This window comes from Podarcis bocagei (assembly GCF_964188305.1).
Source record: "Podarcis bocagei genome assembly, chromosome: 12".
In the NCBI taxonomy this organism is placed as follows: domain Eukaryota; kingdom Metazoa; phylum Chordata; class Lepidosauria; order Squamata; family Lacertidae; genus Podarcis; species Podarcis bocagei.
The window spans coordinates 16,372,113-16,393,407 of NC_138137.1; the positions used below are offsets into that span (position 1 = coordinate 16,372,113).

Here is a 21,295-nt window from a genome sequence, read left to right on the forward strand (position 1 = left end):
TTGCTCCCCTAAATCCACCGGGTGGTGGAGATAATAATAATACTACTACTGTAATAAATATAATAAAACAGGAGGGGGAAGAGAGAAACCACCCATTCTCCAGCGCGCTGGCTCTGTTGGAATCAAATGCATTTAGTCTTTCATTCGCGGGACCTCCATGCTGCTGCGTAACTGCTGCTAATTCAAACCCGCTGCCGGCTCTCCCTTTCTGTTTCCGTGAGTTTCTGAGGACAGAAAGCACCATTTTTATTTTATTTTAAGAAAGAGGATTTTAAGCACACACACACCCCTCAGAAGACCACGCGAAGGGGCGCAATGACAAAGGAAATGTGATCTTGGATACTGACGAGGCTCGGGCGCGTAAAAAGGAAAGAGAGAGAGGAGACGAAGAAGCGGGTGGGTGGATCCTGTTGGGTGAGCGTGGGCCACTCGGATAGCATTGCAGCGCCGCTCCAATTTGCGCGAGTGAATATAATACGCCCTCCATGAATAATTCAGGCCGGCCGGCCGGGACCTGCCGCTACTGCTGCTCTCCTCCCCGGCTTTCGCCGGTCTGAGCGCGTGTGCGCCCGAGAGACCGCGTGGGCGGTTGCTGGGGTTTTGTGTTCTTTTTCCGGGAGATCTTAGGCGAGGACCTGATCGATGCGATCGCCCCATCTCCCCCGAGACTTGCGGAAGGCGTGGACCAAAGGCAAGACGCCAAGCTCGTTAGCGTAAGATCGCGCGCTCCGCTCCATTCATTCATTTCATTCATTCGCAACCACCCCTCCCCTCCTCTCCGCGCGCGCGCGCGCACACCATTTCTCTTTTGGGGAGCCCGCCTGCCCAGAAGCTGCTGCGCCAGCCGGATCGCCATCTCTCTCTCCTTCCAGCTTCTCCCGACATGCGGTGGCGGGGCCGGCGTGCGAGGATCGGGGCCGGAGAAGCCTGCCTGGGCAACAACTTGCGCCTTTCCCGGAGTCTCTCAAGAAAGAAGTGAACCCAAAGACCCTCTTCGGCCCTCTTCTCCATCGACATTTCCCCCCTCGGCCCAGCTCTCACCATCTTCTGAGACCGGCGGAAAGAGGTCCTGGGTTCAGAGACTTCTCTCCCCCCCCCCCATTATTTAGTTGTTGTTTTTTCCCTGGTCGAAGAAAAAGGAGGAGGAGGAATAATAATCGCGTGCACTCCGCGCTGGATTTCAACGCGAAGGCGCCGATGCACTTTCCAGACCAGGAAAGCTTCGGTCGCCCGCCCCGCCGTCCCAGAAGCGCTGCGCCGGGAGGGAAGGAGGAAGGCGCGACGGCGGCTCGGAAACGGCTTAAGACGCAGCAGCAGCGCGCAGCCAGTCGCGGGGCGCGGCAGGGAGAGAGACCCCGGCCCTGAAGGAGCTTAAAAGAGGGCGGCCGACGGGAAAGCCAGGAGGGAGGAGAGGCCAGACCCACCGGCCCGCCAAACCCGCAAGGAGGAAGCTCGGAGCAGCGCCCTCACACCGCGCCTCCTTGATGCCACCCACCGGGGCTCGCCAAGCGGGTCTCCGCAGCTCGCCGGGGTTCATGCGGCCTCCTTGCTAGCCCGGTGCCCCTCCCCCTTCTCTCCTCCCCCGGACCCCCCCCCCCGCAATCCCCAATGGCTTCGTTCCCCGAATCGGATTTCCAGATCTGCCCGCTGTGCAAGGAGATGTGCGGCTCGCCGGCTCCGGTCTCGTCCAATTCGTCCACCTCGTCGTCGTCCTCGCAGACTTCCACCTCGTCTGGAGGAGGAGGAGGGGGTGGTGGAGGAGGAGGAGGCGGCGGCGGGGGGTCTTCGTCGTCCTCCTCGTGCGCCCCGTCGAGGCGCCTGCACGTCCTGCCCTGCCTGCACGCCTTCTGCCGCCAGTGCCTGGAGGCGCAGCGCCACCCTGCCGCGGGGGACTCTCTCAAGCTGCGCTGCCCCATCTGCGACCAGAAGGTGGTGATCTCGGAGCCGTCGGGCATGGACGCGCTGCCCTCGTCCAACTTCCTCCTCAGCAACCTGCTCGACGTAGTCGTCGTGGCGGCCGCCGCCGAGGACCAGAAGAACAACGGGCGCCCCGGCGGACCCGGCGTCGTCGGGGGGAGCAACAGCAGCACCAACAACCGGCACCACCACCACCCTCGACAGCAGCCGGCGCCGCAGCAGCAGCAGCAACAACACCGCGCCTCGGCCGGCGGCGGCTCGTCGCCGGGCTCCGTGGCCGGCTCGGCGTCGTCGGGGGGCGGCGGCGGAGGCTCCTCGCTGCTGCTCCGACGGCCGCACAGCCGCCAGGGCGAGCCTCGCTGCAGCTCGTGCGACGAAGGCAACGCCGCCAGCTCGCGCTGCCTCGACTGCCAGGAGCACCTGTGCGACAACTGCGTGCGCGCCCACCAGCGCGTCCGCCTCACCAAGGACCACTTCATCGAGCGCTTCGGCCCGGGCCCGACCGCCTCCACCGGCGCCGGGCCTGCCTCGGCGGCCGCGCAGCTCGCCCTCAGCCAGCCCTACTCCGCCGCGCCTTACACCATCCTCTCCTCCGTCTTCTCCGACCGGGTCAACTACTGCCAGCACCACGACGACGAGGTGAGTGGCTCGCCTTGATCCGAATCAGGGGTGCCAAATGGAATCGAGCATTTGGGGGCCTGGGGAGGGAATCCTCGCCTCGCCTATTCGATCCCAAGACACCACTTGAATGGCAGTGCCGATTAACTTTTTTTTTGGGGGGGGGTTGGCACCCTCAAATATTTTATTGGGTTAGCCCTAGGAGTTGGCTCCTGTGCCTTGATCCGAATCGCCTTGTGGGAGTGATGTTGGACCGGGTGGGGAGGCGGGGAGAGAAGCCGCCTCTGAAGTTCAACAGGGAGAGAGGAGCCGGGGCTCAAGGGGGTCTTGCAAACTTCCCTCGCCTGCCCTGATGTTTGGGGCTTTGTAAGTTGCATTGGATAGAGAGCAGCTTGCAATAACCGTATTGGGTTAAATTAAGCAATAAAGTCTCTGAACCGCGTGTATTCAGCTTCTTGATCTGAGAACCCCCTCCGGAGTCCTGCCCCAAATCAGCTTCAAATGGCTGCTTGCTTTGTTCTGGGATTTTTTTGAGGGCTTTTTTAAAAACGGAAGATAATGTTACGTGGAAACGTGTTACTCTTTGCTTAGATCATGTGCGGCTGTGCTCTTTCCACCCTGGGTGGAGCGATCTGAATTAAAGAGCACCTACAGAAGAGGCATATTTGAACACCGTTTTGGTTTTGCTGGTTAACAGCACTAGGTTGCATGACTTAAATTCACAGCTATTACTATATGGGACCCTGTTTCTGTACTTAACTATCAACCCGGATTTTGTTCACAAGTGTGCACTGAGAAAATCAAAGGAGACAAATTACCCACTGTACTGTTCCCTCTGATCTGACTTGTGGTTTCTAGGAAGGTGGCTCAAAGATGCTAAGGTGTAACCGATTTGTGTTAATTGGAATTATTTTTGAATCTGTGCCCATAAGAGCCTCAAGAGGAATGCTGGGAAATAAGGTGTCCCTCCTGTGTAAATTGTTGCTCTGTTAAGAATTTATAGCGGTTCTTACAAGTTCCGCTTATCTTTTGCAGGAAATGTATACTTTTCCCGTGCATTTGGCAATTCCCCTTATTCTATAGCTTCATTTATTCCTCATAATATTGTCTTGTAGCTGTACTGAAATGGGATTTATTTTTCAATTTCTTCCCCTCCCTCCCCGAGCCTTTTAAAAGAGCTTTTGCCCTTCCTTTCCAGGACATCTGGCAACCTTAATTTCCTTTAATTCTCCCCCTTTTTACACCTACACGGTGTGCTTGCTGCTTCCAGCCCTTTACTTCCCTGTTCCTGCGTCTTGCATGCTTTGTTCACGTGGAGCTGTCCACGCTTAACTGGAGTAAATCTCCATAATGCTGTACAAAGCAGTAGAGCTGCTTTGGGGGGGGGGGGCATGTGCTGCAGGCAAGAGAGGATGGTTGAGCTCTTAAGAGCAAAACTTTGCCGGATGCTGAAGAACAAGTGATGTGTGTGTTCTGGTTGGGGGGGGCATGAATTTAACAAGTTTAACACACAGTACTGAAATCAGAATCAAGTGGGAGAGCCGACAATTGAAGCCCTGTGAACTCTGCAAACAGGACACATTTTTTCACTTTGTTGCAAGTTCCTTTTTGTGACTTCCATGTCTCTTCCCAGCATTGCAAGATTGTCTCCTGAGATGGACTAAAGCTGCTCCTTCAGGATTCCCTTCCCCATTTGTTTTCTTGAAAATAGTGGTTTACATGAGCAGATAACTTTGCCAGTCTACGCTCTGCAGTTTAGACTGTGGGTTCTTAAAATGGAAATGCTACAAGTCCACTTATGAAAATAGGAATTAAGGGTCACCATCTCTTAGCTTGTGGATTTTGTGGAGGATTGTGGCATGCAAATAAATCTCCCAAAGTGTAGCTTCTAGAAGTTTGTCAGGGTGTAATACGACCCAAGGCTGACCTATGGAACCAAATGCCTCTGAGCATATGTAAAGTATCTTCGCTGCTGCGTAACAGCTAGAGCTTGCACATGTGGGATATAGACAAAGGCTTACATGGTCAGAGGATGTGGTTTCAAGATGGCTTTGAAGCCCAGTCTCTCTCTCCCTCTCTCTCTCATGGTGATTCACTTTTGCTCTTTTTCATTTTTAAACAAGAATCTTCACTGTTTGAACTTTTCTTTAGTTAAAGAAAATATAAGTCATGTGAGTTTCTTTTGGTGTGTATGTTGTGTTGCAGGCCCCCCCTCAAAAAAATAATTGTGCTACTTATAGTGTGTTCACAGTTTCCAAAAAATATTCCTGTCACTGTTGTCTAGAGGTTGTCTCTGGGCAGAGAAAAAATAACAAAAATAATGCAGTCACTATTGTCGAGTTTATTTGATTGGGAAGGAAACATGAAAATGAAATGATCCTGAGATTAGTGCATAACAGGAGAGGTGCTTTTGAGCTTGTTGTCTCCTCAACCTTAAGCACTGGATAATACCTAAAATCAATTTCCTGTTATAAAAATATAATGCTGTGTAGTGTGTCAAAGTTCTCACTTATGATGATGTTGAAAAGCACCCAGGAACATGCTGTTTTGGAAGTTCCTAGATTGAGTGAGATGAGAGACTTTTATGCTGCTCACGAAGAAACTTTTCGTTAGAAGGATCAAACACTTAATAAAATGAAAGGAAAACATAACGTTTAGAATTGCACTCCTAATAAACTAATCATTTAAACCAAAAGCTAGACCCAAATGCCCTTAAATTTGAATTCTGGCAAGCTTCCCATTAGTCACATAACATAAAATAGCAATAGTTGGAACAAAATAAGAAAGCAAGAGCAAATTGCTATACGTTTATTTTTATAACGCTTGAAAATTACACCTGTGCGCTGTAAGCAAGGATAGGCATATAATCACATTGCATTAAATGTATAAATAAAAGTCTGCAGCACCTTGATAATCTCAATTTAATGCAATTTTTTCAAGTACTAGCATTTTTTATTTATTTAAAAGAAGAGAATCATACTTGGCGTAAATCTATATTCTAACAATTTGTTACTGTCATAATTAAGTAGGCATTCTGATCCCCAAATAATAAAATCTAGATTCTAGTAGCAACTGCATGAACTGGAAGTTCAATTTGTGAGCCGACATTCCTCATTGCGACATTCCTCTTGGCGGTAGTGTGCCACAGTGGAATTTTCCATTGGCTTCATTGTTAAGAAGATAGCTTGCTTCCCAGCAAACTTCTTAGCTGGTCCTGACTACTTTGGAGATAAGAGTCATGACTTGAGGACAGAGTGGGCAAAGTTTCCCCTTGATTATTGCTATGTACATGCACTATTTAGGCTTAAAACCCCCCAATGTATTTTAAGAAGGACTGGTTCTTAGCAGAGTCAAGCCTGTTCATACCAAGAAACTGGGTGACTTTTTACCATTTCTATGTGTGGTTATTTAGGGGGGGGGGATGAGAAAGAATGCCTGAATTTGGTAAATAAAAGGACCCTTTAGGAAGTCTTTTTTTCAGGAAGGGTTTGAGGAAATGCAAAAATCTCCTCATTAGCACTTGGTTCTCCCACAGAGCTTTCTAATGTCTAACAAATACTCATGTCTCTTTGTGGGCCTCTGAAGGGCATTTGGAACTTTAAATGCAAATTTTTAAGCCTGCAAAGCTCAACCAAGAATAACATTCCTTACTGCTGTAAGTATTTGGAGCATTTCTGCTGATAGTTGTTGATGTCTTCTTCCCACTTCTTCCCAGCAAATATTTTCAGTACCTTCTCAGTTATAGTTTAAACTGGTTTACCCTTAAATAGGGCACACAGTAAGAAACTGGAAATACTTGTTGCTGTTAGCTGCATTGGGCATGTTTCTTGAATGTGAAGTTGTAACTGAACCTTAGGTTGGAAGCTTAGGTTCCAAATGATACTGAGATCTTGTACCATGCTGAAAAATTAAGTTGCATTGCATCTTGCTTTGCATTCATGCTTCTGTTGCCTGCTTCCTGCAAAAGTCCCATTTCTGGGTTTTCAGACCTTGTCTAGAGTAATTGCAGCAGATAATCAGTGAATAAGTGATGTAAACTCTTGTCACTGCAATATTTTAAAGTTGCAGTCCTAAACACGCTTTCTGAAGGGTATGCTCACCCACCCCCTAATAACAGTTAGATTTTTGCAGGTTAAACATGTAGAGAATTTTATTTTTAAAAGAGGATTTTAACTCTGTAGTGGAAAAAATGCACTTGAATGTGCTGTGTTGCATATTGAGCACAATACAAATCTGATATTAACATTCTTTAATTTTTAAGGTTTGCCTTCCCCATCTAATGTTCAAACAACCTATGATGGGCCACTGCTCCCATCACAGCTGCCATGTGGAGGCCAGTTTTTAGAATCTGTTCATGGGCAGCTGTTCACTGCATGGAGCTGACAATTCTTAACACTGACCATTTGTTGCCATGTCTTCAAGTGGCAATAGAGAGAAATGGCTTGATCTGTGTTTGATGAGCCACATTGATCAGTTTAAATACTTTGCTTATCCTGATGGACTTTCCTTATCCAGAGCCAAAGGGGTGAGCTAAAACTTGGAATACTTGGAGGAATCAAAACAGCAATGGGGGAAGGAAGCATCTTCCTGTTCTACAAATGCGTCTGACGTACATCCCGTCTATCTTAAACGTTTTTTGAGAGAGAGATGACTCTGAATACCAAAAGCGAAACCCTAGAGAATACTTAATATTGTTGAGAAAGATTACAGTAAATTCACAGCTTGTTTTCGTTGTACCAAATGAACAATTGTGGAGCAAATTGTAATTAGAATTAAAAATAATAAGAGAAAGGTGTCCCTGAACAATTGTGCAGAATTCAGCCATTAAGTCTGCAATATGGAGAAGAAAAAACCCAAACATGCTAAGGCAATTCTTCAAAATACCACAACTAAATGCCTGAGTTGGAAATATTCCTTACTTAACACTGCAGTTCTTTCAGTGTCTACTCAAGATCCAAGTCTATAGAAGGCTTCTTCCCCAGTAAGTCTGTCAGAGAAGGTAACAACAAATTGATACTAGCACAAAAGGACCAGGAATACTTTCCATATGCTCTAGGTTTGTGACTTTTGTTGGTCTCTGTACAATGTCTGCAACTCTTCTTTACAGGGGTGTGGGTTAGAGAGTGCTGGACTAGGACCTGCATGACCCAGGTGCGAATCTCCACACAGCTGTGGAGCTCATCAGGCAACCTTAGGCCAGGTGTGCATAATTTAGCTTTCATTCTAATTTCTCTTCCTCTGTTGTTGTAAGGATAAAATAGTGGGGAGAAGAGAGGTCACTGGAGGAAAGATGGGATATAAAATGTAATAAGAAAGCCTGGCCAGTCTGCTAGAGCTTCTGTCTGTAGTACGTGACTGTTTTCCACAGTGTTTCCATTTCTTACTATTTTTGTGCTTGCCAGTGGGCAGGGAATAAGTATCGTTTAACAGGATACCTTTAATCCAAGGGACAAACATATTTATCTCAAGTTGTGCTGATTGCCTTGGGTAAGTCAAAAGGGAGCTTGAACAGTGAAGGTGGGGAGAGGGAGGAGGAGAATGTTGTTTATTTAAGCAGCATTCTTGCACAGTGCTTAGCTATATGTAGATGCATTCTAGTTGTGGTGTCTTCAAATGCTTTTTACCTAGATGTGATAGAGCTTTGGGTCTACGCAGGGCAGTGTTTCTGTCTCGAAACAAAAACCTGAGATGTTCCCTGGAAAGACACTCTCCTGTTCTCTTCCTTTCTTGTTGGAGTGGGGTGGCAAAGAAGGGGGAATAAATTTCTTTCTGGCTTGCTCTCTTGCACCCACCCTCTGATATTTTCTCATGGAAGTGTTGCATGATGGAGTTACTGTGCCCCTGTTTTGAATCTCGATTTCCGCATTATTTTGGGCACAGACATCTCAGAAGTCCCATGCAGAATTTGTTGTGCAGTGTTTGCAGAGTTCAAATCCATGAGCTTGGATTTTTATTTTTTCAGTTTTGCTATGATAACTTGTGCCACCTCCTTCATTTTTGGTCAACGTGTATCGCAAGGATGCCTACCCAGCACTGTAGCTTCCTGAAACAGCTTGCCATAAACCATGACACTAGAATTTAAGAATTGTTCAAACTTTCCCCCAAGAACAAGCGAGTTTTTTAGGTAAACAACAGACTGCATGGTGCCAGCTATCATAGCAAGTGACCCCAAGAGCCACAAGAGCTAGTGAAAAAGTAACAATTTGATTATATAGAGTGTAAAATGAGAGAGTTAAACATTTCCCTGGGGCTCAAAGAGTAAGCCTCATATCTGTCTTGGTAAATCAGATTCTGAGTGAGGATCTTCCAGCGACAACATGTAGCTAAAGTTGGCTCATAGTTTCCCGTTCCTTATTTGCCTGAAAGTTTTAAAATGGAGCTTAATCAACAAATTGAATAAGCAACTGCAGCTTGTGTCTGCATGTTCCTGCCCTATATCATGCAGCTATGAGGTAGACCAAATCTTATTTCGGGGTTCAGAGACAAACAAATTTATTAAGGTGAATTAACTTTCCTGTGCTCCTAGCCTTATTTCAGATTAGTAACTGGGAACTAGTAACCAGTTTTGGCCCTGTATTCACAGGGTCGGTTTTTAATATGCACACCAAGCCTTGTTTCTTTTCATGGTTTCTCTGTAGATTTATTCCTCACGATCATTGTTTAAAAATTGCTTAGATTTATACCCTGTCTTTCAAACACATAATCAAGGCATCTAAAATTAACATTGCAATGTGGAAGAATATTCCCACTGGAAACTTGCACCCTTTCCAAAAAATGTTTTCTTTCGCTGGGAAGCCAGGGCCTTTCCTTTGTGAATTTAATACCCATAGTGATACTTCTACAGTGGTACCTCGGGTTAAGTACTTAATTTGTTCCAGAGGTCTGTTCTTAACCTGAAACTGTTTTTAACCTGAAGCACCACTTTAGCTAATGGGACCTCCTGCTGCTGCCGCGCTGCCGGAGCACGATTTCTGTTCTCATCCTGTAGCAAAGTTCTTAACCCGAGGTAATATTTCTGGGTTAGCAGAGTCTGTAACCTGAGGTGTATGTAACCTGAAGCGTATGTAACCCGAGGTACCACTGTACTTAACTCTAGGTTATGCTGTTTCTCCTTTATACTCTCTTTTTAATCCTCTTTTTAGAGGGGTAGTACATTGGATGCAGAACTTGATTTCTGGAGAAAAGTTGGTTGAACTGTGAAAGAGAAGATTAAAAAGCTTACACTGCTTGTATATCCTTGGGCAGCCTGCTGGGCTCCCAGCTATTTTGGACTACAACTCCCATCAACCCCCAGCTAACATGTGTGCTGGCAGGGGCTGATGGAAAGGTAAAGGACCCCTGACAGTTAAGTCCAGTCTCAGACGACTCTGGGGTTGCGACGGCCATCTTGCTTTACAGGCCAAGGGAGCTGGCGTTTGTCCGCAGACAGTTTTTCTGGGTCATGTGGCCAGCATGACTAAGCCACATCTGGCGCAACCGAACACCGAAACCAGAGCAGCACACAGAAACGCCATTTACCTTCCTGCCGGAGTAGTACCTATTTATCTACTTGCACTTTTTGGCATGCTTTTGAACTGCTAGGTTGGCAGGAGCTGTGGGACAGAGCAACGGGAGCTCACCCCATCGTGGGGATTTGAACCACTGACCTTCTGTTCGGCAAGCCCAAGAGGCTCAGTGGTTAGACCACCGCGCCACCCATGGCTGATGGAAGTGTAGTTCAAAACAGCTGCAGAGCACCAGGCTGTGCTAGGAGAATATTTTGCAGGTTCTGCATATAAATGGTGTTTTTAGTGTGAAAGAGGCAGAGTTGGTAGCATTGCTGCCACCTCTTCTTGGTCCTAGAGTGATGGGGAAGAGGCAGCTGTAAATAATGCCACGGCTTTCTGGGAGAAATGGGAGTAGGCTGCATGAAGGAGGACGGATGTATTTTCAAAGATGCATGCTAGCAAGGTTTGCTGTCTAGGTTCTTAAAAGAAGGGATCTCATTTGAACACAGCCCGTTGTGTTAAATACAGCCGTACTTTGGTTTTCAAACAGCTTAGTTCTCAAACGTTTTGGCTCCCGAACGTCGCAAGCCCGGAAGTGACTGTTCCGGATTGCGAACTACTTTTGGAAGCTAAATGTCCAACGGTGCTTCCGCAGCTTCCGATGGGCTGCAGAGCTTCCTGCACTCAGTCAAAAGCCACACTTTGGTTTCTGAACATTTTGGAAGTCGAATGGACTTCCGGAACGGATTTCGTTCAACTTCCAAGGTACATATTGGAAATGAGTTAGTATCATTTTTATTGTGGGGTGCTCTGTTAGTCTTGGCTATAGGCCAATTTTTCTTCTTCTTTTGCTTTCCCCATGCTCTTCATTGTGTTGCTTTAGATTGCAGTGTGAACTCCCAATAATTTTTCAGATGGCCAGGCTCTCCTATGTCCCATATATGCATTAGCTTTATGCTATTCCTGCGGTGGAAAAGGTGGCATGTTTTCTGATGGCAGCAGGGATTAGGGCAAAATATTGTGTATTGCTTGGATTTTGCAACCTGTTTAATTTTATCTGTCAGATACCCATTTCAGCTGTGTTCCATGCACTTCTTCAAATATCTTGTCCAAAACCCCTGTTGTGTGCCAGTTCTTGAGAAAAGTGGAGGAAACGCTGTGCACTAGAAGCCAGCATGATTAGATACATTTGTACTCTCAGAATGACATGGATTTTCGTTCTTCTAGCCTTCCCTTAAAAATGAGAAACAGAAGTGAGTTCTCTCTCTGTGCTTTTTAAAACAATGGAAGCTCTCCTCTTCGTGTACTTCCTGGAATGTATATATCCCTGCTTGGACCAGAGCTGTTGTGACCTTTTAAACTTATGAATGGATTGGCTCCAGCATCTTCTCTGAAATTGTGCCTCTTGAATGTATGCTAATTGCACTAAAACAAGTATTGCGATGGGTTGGCTCCCAGCTCCCTGCACCTTTTGATGTGTAGTTGGCTTTAATGTTACCTTGTACTGTATTCTGATCCTGCCTCATGCAACACTATAAGTTCATGGCAAGAGAGCTTAGTTCCTGACCAACAAACAAATAGCTTGAAATTGTGAACAAGTTTGCTGCTGTGTCACCTCGGTATCTTGTGTATACTTCCACAATCTAAATGTCTGCCATCTTAACTGTGTACTAAGTGGAAACCCGGAAGCTGCATTTCCTTAGAAAGTTAACTAGTGGCAATGATGAATAGCAGTGGTTGTCAAATGCATCCAGTTATGTTGCCCGTGTGAATTTTGAGGAGGTGGGGGTGGGGCAATGAGATAAAAAAAGCTGTAGTTCTTCTTAGGGAGTTGAACAGAAGAGGAAGGAAACATTGATCTAGATCAGGGGTCTGCAAACTTTTTCAGCAGGGGGCCGGTCCACTGTCCCTCAGACCTTGTGGGGGGCTGGACAATATTTTTTGGGGGGAAATGAACAAATTCCTATGCCCCACAAATAACCCAGAGATGCATTTTAAACAAAATCATATATTCTACTCAAGTGAAAACACCAGGCAGGCCCCACAAACACCTCAGAGATGCATTTTAAATAAAAGGGCACATTCTACTCATGTAAAAATCACGCTGATACCCAGATCATCTGTGGGCTGGATTTAGAAGGCAATTGGGCCAGATCCGACCCCCGGGCCTTAGTTTGCCTACCCAAGATCTAGATGCATGTAGCTCTGGTAGAACCAATTCTAATTCTAAGCTTGCACATGTTGGTTAGATTTCCCTCCCCACCCCCAGTCCTTCTGTAGGTTGGTTATTTGACCTTAGCAGATGGTAAGATTTCTAACTTATAACATAGGGCGAGGAACAGAAAAACCAATAAAAAGTATCTTTCATTATGCAAAGTATCATTCCATTAAAATATCTATATATCGGGAGCATTGCATTTCTAGAGTCAATATTGTCAATATTGCATTAAAATGAAATACTGTGTGCCAATCAGTTTTGTGTTGGCAACAACCACCAATCAGTAATGTGCAGCGGGCGCTTCTCTTGTAGAAGCAATTCAGTCAGAAGGATATTCTGTGCCAGAAACTTTGAAAAGTTTCAGACAGGACATTTCCCAGCCCTACCAGGTGAAGTCTGTAACTGAGCATGTATTCTGCCACTCAAGCTTAAGGGGAAGGAAGTGGATTTGGTTCTGTTGCCCTTTGTGGACTGTGTGGAAAAAGCGAGCCAAATAGATGGAAATGCATTTCCTCCCTGTTATCAAAGCTTTTGTGTAGAAAAGAGGAGAGACCCTTTCAATGAAAGTTGCGTTAGTGCTGAGGCTGCCATCACCCAACCAATAAACACTGTTTTGGAGAAGTGTATACTGGCTACATCTCCTGGATTGAATCCTCCTCTTTGTATTTTCTGTGTTGTTGCAGATTTGTTGATTAACCTGAAGGTCTCTTCTCCTCGACCTCATCTTTGAATGGAGATGAATATTTGAGGAGGTGAATTTTGGTGTGTTGGCTTCTGATCTTGGCTTCTGATGGCTTTTGGCTCATCCCATCCTATCCCTGATCTCCTACACTCCATACAGTGGTACCTCAGGTTAAGTACTTAATTTGTTCCGGAGGTCCGTTCTTAACCTGAAAATGTTCTTAACCTGAAGCACCACTTTAGCTAATGGGGCCTCCTGCTGCTGCCGTGCCGTCAGACCCCGATTTCTGTTCTCATCCTGAAGCAAAGTTCTTAACCCGAGGTATTATTTCTGAGTTAGCGGAATCTGTAACCTGAAGCGTATGTAACCCAAGGTACCACTGTATAGGGGATCTCTCTCTCTCTCTCTCTCTCTCTCTCTCTCTCTCTCTCGGCCCAATTTCTGTTCTCATCCTGAAGCAAAGTTCTTAACCTGTAGTACTATTTCTGGGTTAGCGGAGTGTGTAACCTGAAGCGTATGTAACCTGAAGCGTATGTAACCCGAGGTACCACTGTATTAAGAACAGTGAATGCTGCTTTCCCAATGGTTAATGAAGTCCTTGTTAGGCTGTTGTGGACCTGGCATGTTCTAAATCCGGTTATTGCACTATTTTGGAAACTTTTTACGTAGCAAGATAGTGGAGTCTCATATAAGGGCAACTTGAAACCCTACTGCTCTCCACAATGGTTCTTATGCCTTTTTAAAAGCACACAAGAAATTCTAGGTTCACTCCCACCCCCTTTCCAAGCTACAACTTTTGATTTACACAGATATAGTACAAGCGGGAAATGACCGATATACCATATTTTTTGCTCTATAAGACTCACGTTTTCCCTCCTAAAAAGTAAGGGGAAATGTGGGTGCGTCTTATGGAGCGAATGCAGGCTGCGCAGCTATCCCAGAAGCCAGAACAGCAAGAGGGATCGCTGCTTTCGCTGCACAGTGATCCCTCTTGTTGTTCTGGCTTCTGAGATTCAGATTTTTTTCTCTCTTGTTTTTCTCCTCCCAAAACTAGGTGCGTCTTATGGTCTGGTGCGTCTTATGGAGCGAAAAATACGGTAAGTGCCTGGGATAGAAAGCCATTGATTGGGCTTCTTGAGAGATACCACCTTCCTTTCAAGTAGACTGTGAAGGACACCTCTCTCTCACACGTGCCTTTTGAAGCAAATGCTGATCTTGCTTACATTAGATTTAAAAGTTAATCATCCTTCTCCTAGAAGTACATAGGCTGATTTTCTCCCCTCTGCCCCTCCCTTTAAAAAAGGGAACAAATTGATAGCGTTAACAAGTATTGACAGTTTGAGACCTGTAGACTTGAGTTCTGCTGGCATGCTGGCTTGGGAGATGACTCAGCTGACTGGATGATTATTCCCACCCCTTTGCATTTACTGTGAAGATTATGCAAACTCGGACTGGTTAAGTTCAGATATTTATGAGCCTTTATCATTCTTGATACCAGTTTCTAACTGGGAATGCAGCATACTTCCTCATCACTCTTCGAATACGGACCTGATCTTGCCTGTCTGAATAAAAGAAGCAATTTGGGATCATTTTTAAAGAAGATTTTGTTGCCGTTTAGTCAACGTTTGGCATGTGTGTTGACATGAAGAAGAAGTAAGCTCTTCAGAAAGGTGTGCAGTTTTCTAGTGGTAGACTGTGTGCATAAGCATTTATTTAGGAAACTTATAAAATGTATATAAACTACACTTCAGGATAAGCTTCTTTGGTGGCACATGGTTAGGTGCAGCGATAATACAGTTAAACTAGCTTTCATTATACTCTAGTAAAAATCACCAGCCTTCTGGGAGCAAAATTGCATGTTTCTGGTAGTGACTAAAGTTCCCTCCCAAACTCTCCCCTCCCAAGACTCTGGTGTGAGGAATACAGTGGTACCTCGGGTTACATACGCTTCAGGTTACAGACTCCGCTAACCCAGAAATATTACCTCGGGTTAAGAACTTTGCTTCAGGTTAAGAACAGTTTCAGGTTAAGAACAGACCTCCGGAAAGAATTAAGTGCTTAACCTGAGGTACCACTGTACAGTGAACTCCCACAGTACAGTGGCTTACCTTGCTTTTTGCTGGAGTTCTGGCCTCTGTTAGGAAGCAATCCAAATGTTTTACTGACTTTTCTATTAAAAATGGTTCGGATCTACTCAAAGAGAATGCTGGGGCTAATATATTAACCATTAAAAATGGTTGGGATCTACTCAAAGAGAATGCTGGGGCTAACATATTAACCAACAGAATTGGCAACCATATGCCATGTGCAGCCATGATCACAGAAATGGCAGCGTCTCTGAACACCAATAGTTAACACTGTTTCTCTGCATGGCCATTTATTTAGAAAATCTTCACTCCACACCCTTCCATTGTGGCCAGAAGGCTCATGGTGGCTTAACACAAATTTTCACCAAAAACACAAAGGAAAACATTAAAAATACTTGCCATACTGCAAATATACACAACTGTTTCATACATGAATACACGTATTGTAACAATCCATACTAAATATTTTATAGGAAACTTGTACAAACACTAATTTAGCAACTGTCTTCAACCCAGTAATTGTATTGAATGCTACATGGTATATTTGTTATGTTTTTACATTTTAAAGCGACAAATATTGTCCCAAGTCCCCACGTTCTAAAAAATGGCTCGTATGTACTATCTTGATAAGTCGTCAGTTTCAGCAGTGATAACAGCTCTTGAGCGTGCTTTTGAGGGGTCTCTTATTCTGTTTCAAAAATAGCATCAAAAATTGCTACTGTAAAGCTTTCAACAGCCGCAGAGATGCTTATAAAACACCTAAGCAGGAAATTGGCCTATTAAAACCACTCAACCCAACAGGCCCAATGTCTGCTGCAACAAAAATATCTTGTTCAGACAATGGAAGGTCGAGAGGGTGCCGAACAAGCTTTCAGGTGAAGGGAATTCCATCGTTTGGGCACAGCCACAGAGAAGGCCTTTTCCTGTAGCTCTTTCCTGCATCCCAAGGATGCTTCTGGCACCCTTAGAGTTCAGTGTGCCCATGTATTCAGATGCACACGGCTTAAAATTAAATAAATTCCTGGCCACTTGCATGGCAGTTCACAAATGAATTGGCCCTTTGCTAAACATTCTGACTTAGGAGGTTGTTTTGGATAACGCTAAGGAAACAATTATTGCTACCATTTTTTTAATTAAAAATGCAGAATCAGGTGTAGAACAAAGCCATCACAGAAAATGGACATGAAATATTGAAGCAGAGACAAAGAGGGGGGCAGAGACATCAGTAATACATTCCTGATTTTTGATATAATAGAAATTATAGCAAGGCTCTAAAACAACCCACTGACATGGATCATAGCTGTCAACGTTTCCCTTTTTAAAAAGGGAATTTTTTTAAAAGGGAATTTATTCCGAATAGGATTCTTCGCAAGAAAAGGGAAACGTTGACAGCTATGACATGGATTATCACTTATTTTCCAGGGAGATGAGCGGCATTTTCAGCAAACCTTAGTTCATGAAGCTCTGCATGTATTTCTACTTTTTTTGGTATTATCCACAGCCATTTATAAGTCCAGGGGGCGGGTGGAGATTGGTATGATTTCACTGTTTATGTTAATAATGCAGAACATAGCCAACCAAAAAGTACCGTATTTTTTGCTCTATAACATGCACCAGACCATAACACGCACATAGTTTTTAGAGGAAGAAAACAAGAAAAAAAAATATTCTAAACGAAACAGTGGATGTATGATTTTTGTGGTTCATGCTGTGGTCACAGACATGTGATCTGACAGTGAGTTTGGAGTAGCCCAATGCAAAAATCCTGAGGATCCATGTGGATCCATGCTTTGTAACCACGTTTTTGCACCACTGCGACCCCAGGCAACAGTGGGTGCGTGATTTTTTTGGTGCAAGATGTAGCCATGGACATGCTATGTGATCTGATGGTGAATTTGGGGTGACCCAATGCAAAAATCCTGAGGATCCATGTGGATCCGTGCTTTGTAACCACGTTTTAAGTGGGGAGGGAAGGAAAAGCACTCAAGGGACAAGGAGCACGCGTGGGGGGTGTGGAGAAGGATGCTACTAATAATACTATTTAGCGAGCTGAGTGGGGAGGAGAGAGGGACAGAGAGCCTGCTTGCTTTAAAGGAGCCAACCGGACAGGAACCGCTTACACTCGTGTAAGCGGCTCCTCTCCTCTCCCGCTTTGCTCCTTTAAAGCAAGTAGGCTCTCTGTCCCTCTCTCCTGCCCACTCAGCGGCTCTTCTCCCGCTTTGCTGTTTCAAAGTGAGCCATGGAGGATGGAAGGAAGGGGAACCATGGATCCTCTGCTCACGACTGCAGATCTCCCCGCGATCCGTAGGCATTCGCTCCATAACACGCACAGACATTTCCCCTTCCTTTCTAGGAGGAAAAAAGTGAGTGTTATGGTGCAAAAAATACGGTAATTTGTCCTCCCCCCTTTTTTCTTTACCTCTAGCAGTTCTTAGTTTATACGCCTATTTTTTTCTAGTAGGGTTGGTTGCTAGGCAAACAATTATTAGCTAAGAGTTGCTGTGGGTCAAAGATACCTTTAGTTGCAGCAGAGCCATACCGTGGCTAAATCATAAGCAAATTTGACTACACTATGGAAGTAGTGGTTACAAGTAGAACATAGGTGTTTTGCTTTAATGAGGAATGAGTGCTGATAAACCAAAAGCAATAAATCCGACTTTAGATTTGTCCCCCAAAAAGTGTGTTTTGGAAAGCTGCAGATCTCTGTGCTAAAAGTTGCATTCATGTTATCTGAAGCTAGATTAAGAATTGCTAGATACTAGAGAGATCTTAACATAGGCTATTGGTATTCAAGATTATGCTTCATTACATTAGCAGAGAAACTTGTTTGGAGAAGTCAGGTGACATTCTTAGCTTGATCCAGTTGTGTGTGCTTTTTAAATCTCCCCACTCCGAAAACCAACAACGTACAATAATCACAGCATATAGCTAAACAGTATATGTGCATCTCTAAGAAAATGGGCAACAGAAGAGGGACCACACCCAACATTAGAAACCTTAAAAAAATGGAACTTTCAGGGCCAGCACAGTCTGACTCTCCTCTCAGCAATGGATATTCAAACAAGAAGCTGTGAAAAGCAAGGGCATGTTATTCTAATGTTAGACATTCAGAAGTGCAGTAAGATATGTGTAAAATGAGAGAGCAAATAGGATAATGATGGGCTCCATGAGTTCAAGAATTATTATAACGAATGAATAATGATGTTGGTTAAATTGTAAGACCTAATCCTGGAATATTTTACTTTTTACTTACTGAAACAAAATGGGACCTGGCCCTCGAGAGTGAGTATAGTTTGTGGTGGTGGTGGGGGGGAGTCCTCTCTAACACAGTCTTGTATTCCCAAGACGGTCAACAGATGCACTTATTAGGGTAGTTGGGTGTTGTGAGCCAGTCCAGGACCCATCCTGTTGATGATCTACACAGAATTAATCATTTCCTTTGACCTTCTGCTCCCTTTTCTAGCTGTTGCATTGATCATTGTTGTTTAGTACTCCGGCTTGCTGCCCGCTTTCCCTTTGTGGAGGGGGCTGGAGAAATTATTTAAGACCCTTCATTGTCTACCTCAGATATTTGTAGCGAAATACTTTTTGGCCACTCTGCCCCACCTTTTGCGTCTCAAATGTTCGAGTTGCTTCTCGGAGGATGCTTCCCTTAAATTTCAACTTTGACTAATTCTCATCTGAAACATCTCAATATTTTAGAAGTTGCATTTTTGCTCGGTTGACACCAAGATATGCTGCCTGTCGCTATTGATAAGAGGCAAAGCTAGTAAAAGAACATTGCTGTTTAGCAAGAAACAGGGGGGGGGGTTTAAACTCTTTGAAAATTGTTGGAATCTAGCATGATTTTAAAGAAATCTTGGACATGATATTATTTTCCATTTGAAGAGCTTTATTTTAGTAAGAGGGGAGAAATGTATAACTGGCCCTGAAGGCATTTTGAATAATAGTATTCTAGCTTGATCTATTTTGAGCTCAGTTCAGGCAACCTGCTGCATATAGTTCATATATATTGTACAAAGTGGAACTCAACATATGAAGTTCATAGCTTCAGAACTCAAATGTCTCTTGCTGCTGAACTAGCAGTGATGCCCCGCTTCCACAATTCCAGTGGTCTGCCAGCAAATTCAGCTGTGTGTGTTTTGTAAAAGCTCCAGCATACCAGAGATAATCAATATATTTTATTCACAAATTCAAAAGTTAACAAATTTAATTTAATCCTCTTGGAATTGTTGGTGCTTGCATGTTTTTGGGTGCTTTAATTGTTACTCCACAGCAGGAAATGCTATGGTGTGAGTAGAAAATTCAGCTCTTGCCAGATTGCCACCAGAAAATTGCATGGGCCACTTCTTGCAAAATCAAAGGTCAACACCACGCCATGGTGGCAGCTGGGAAACTAATGATTTAATGCTGCCTTGACCTTTGACTTCCTAGTCCGTTTGAATATGACCCAATGTTTTAATTTCCCAGTACTGCTGGGTCCTGGGCTTTTGTTTCTTTCCAGATGTATCTTGCACCTCAAGGCTTGTTACTAAATTAAAGATGCCCCACCCCATGCCAGAAAAACCTTTAAACTTGAAAGGGACAAACAGATTGGGTGTTCTGTGTTTTTGTTCACTAGGGATGAATAGATAGCAATAATAAACACACGGTCTTGATGCAATATACAAAACTCATGACTAGGCAGTCTTGACCTAATGATCACAGATATCGGGTACTCCAGGACAATCTGGGTTTTTTAAAATTTAATTTTGAGGTTTTAAGTGTTTTCTTCCGGGCAGGATGAAACTTGCAACCAAAGAATCCATGTTTCCCATTTTAAATTTTCCAACAAATCACTTCACTTTCAAATAGAAGCTCTTCAAGGAAAGTGAGAAAGAGTTTTTCTACTGAACAAAATGTTAGTTATTACACTTTTATCCCACGGTGGTTGTGTACAAAATTTTCCCCAGTTTGCGACAAACACATAAGGTAGGAAGATTGGGCCAATCCCTATCTTTCAGCCTAAGATTACTTATCAAGCTTCGTTCTTAATTGTATCTCTGTGTTTTGAATGGTGCCTTTGATTGTATTCATTTGTAATTTCTGTATTATGTCAGCACCCTGCTGCTCTGATTAATGAATGAAGAAGAGTAAGAGATAAATGGAAATTATTGTGGCTCGGTCTTTCTGCGGTTATGGGTCACACAGCATTGGGGCCTGGGTTGTGGGCAGCAACTGTGGGGAGCCAAGACCAAAGAGCCCCTTAGGATCAAAGGACAAACCAAAAGCCAGAGTCAAGGGGGAAGAGGTTGGAAACAAGGGTGCAGGAACATGCAAGAGTTCAAGAGGACTTGGTTGCTCAGGCAAGGGTCAGCCAGGAAAGGAAGTTCTTCAAATTCCTTCCTGCATAGAAGGATTCAGTAGTCAAGTTTGAAGGATTCCTAACTGCAAAGGTATTACTGCTCAGACACTCACCATAAGGGGCAGATTCCAGCAGCTCCTGCCAGCCAGCTTGCCTTCATACACACTGTAAAGGTAAAGGGACCCCTGACCAATAGGTCCAGTCATGCCCGACTCTGGGGTTGCGGCGCTCATTTCACTTTATTGGCCGAGGGAGCCGGTGTACAGCTTCCGGGTCATGTGGCCGGCATGACTAAGCCACTTCTGGCGAACCAGAGCAGCGCACAGAAACGCTGTTTACCTTCCCGCCGGAGCAGTACCTATTTATCTACTTGCACTCTGATGTGCTTTCAAACTGCTAGGTTGGCAGGAGCAGGGACTGAGCAACGGGAGCTCACCCCATCGCGGGGATTCGAACTTCCGACCTTCTGATTGGCAAGTCCTAGGCTCTGTGGTTTAACCCACAGCGCCACCCGCATCCCACATCACACACACTGTACGTGCCTCCAAATAATCCTGGGAACTGTAGTTTGCCTCTCACAGAGCTACGGTGCTCTACAGCCCTAATAAACTACAGTTCCCATGATTCTCTGGGGATAATGACAACAGCTTGTGATTTAAATGTATGGCCACTCATGAAAGTTACAGACACTACTTTCCTTAGAATATCTTCAGAGATCTTGCACTATCACATCCCCCAAATTAACCCAGCCTCTTTTGCTGACTGTTTCCTTAGCTTGTTGGCATTGTTCAAATTGCTTATTATCCAGATTCCTACCGTGGGCAGTCAAAAGGGCTCCACACCAACTTATCTTCAGAAATATGCTGTGTCAGGCTTTTCCAGACCACATGCTAGCTGAGAGAGAATTGTGACACTTTATACACACGATGTTCACCTCAACAA

At 44.7% G+C, this 21,295-nt stretch overlaps 1 protein-coding gene across 1 annotated transcript in view; it reads left to right on the forward strand.

The window, feature by feature from the left end:
* The first annotated feature begins 1,607 nt into the window (after positions 1-1,607).
* Positions 1,608-21,295, forward strand: part of TRIM71 (tripartite motif containing 71) — a 46,685-nt gene continuing 26,997 nt past the window's right edge. The window contains exon 1 of the mRNA XM_081164450.1: positions 1,608-2,556. Coding sequence (XP_081020576.1) covers positions 1,609-2,556 — 948 coding nt within the window. The 5' untranslated portion in view covers position 1,608. The remainder of the gene's footprint in view (positions 2,557-21,295) is intronic.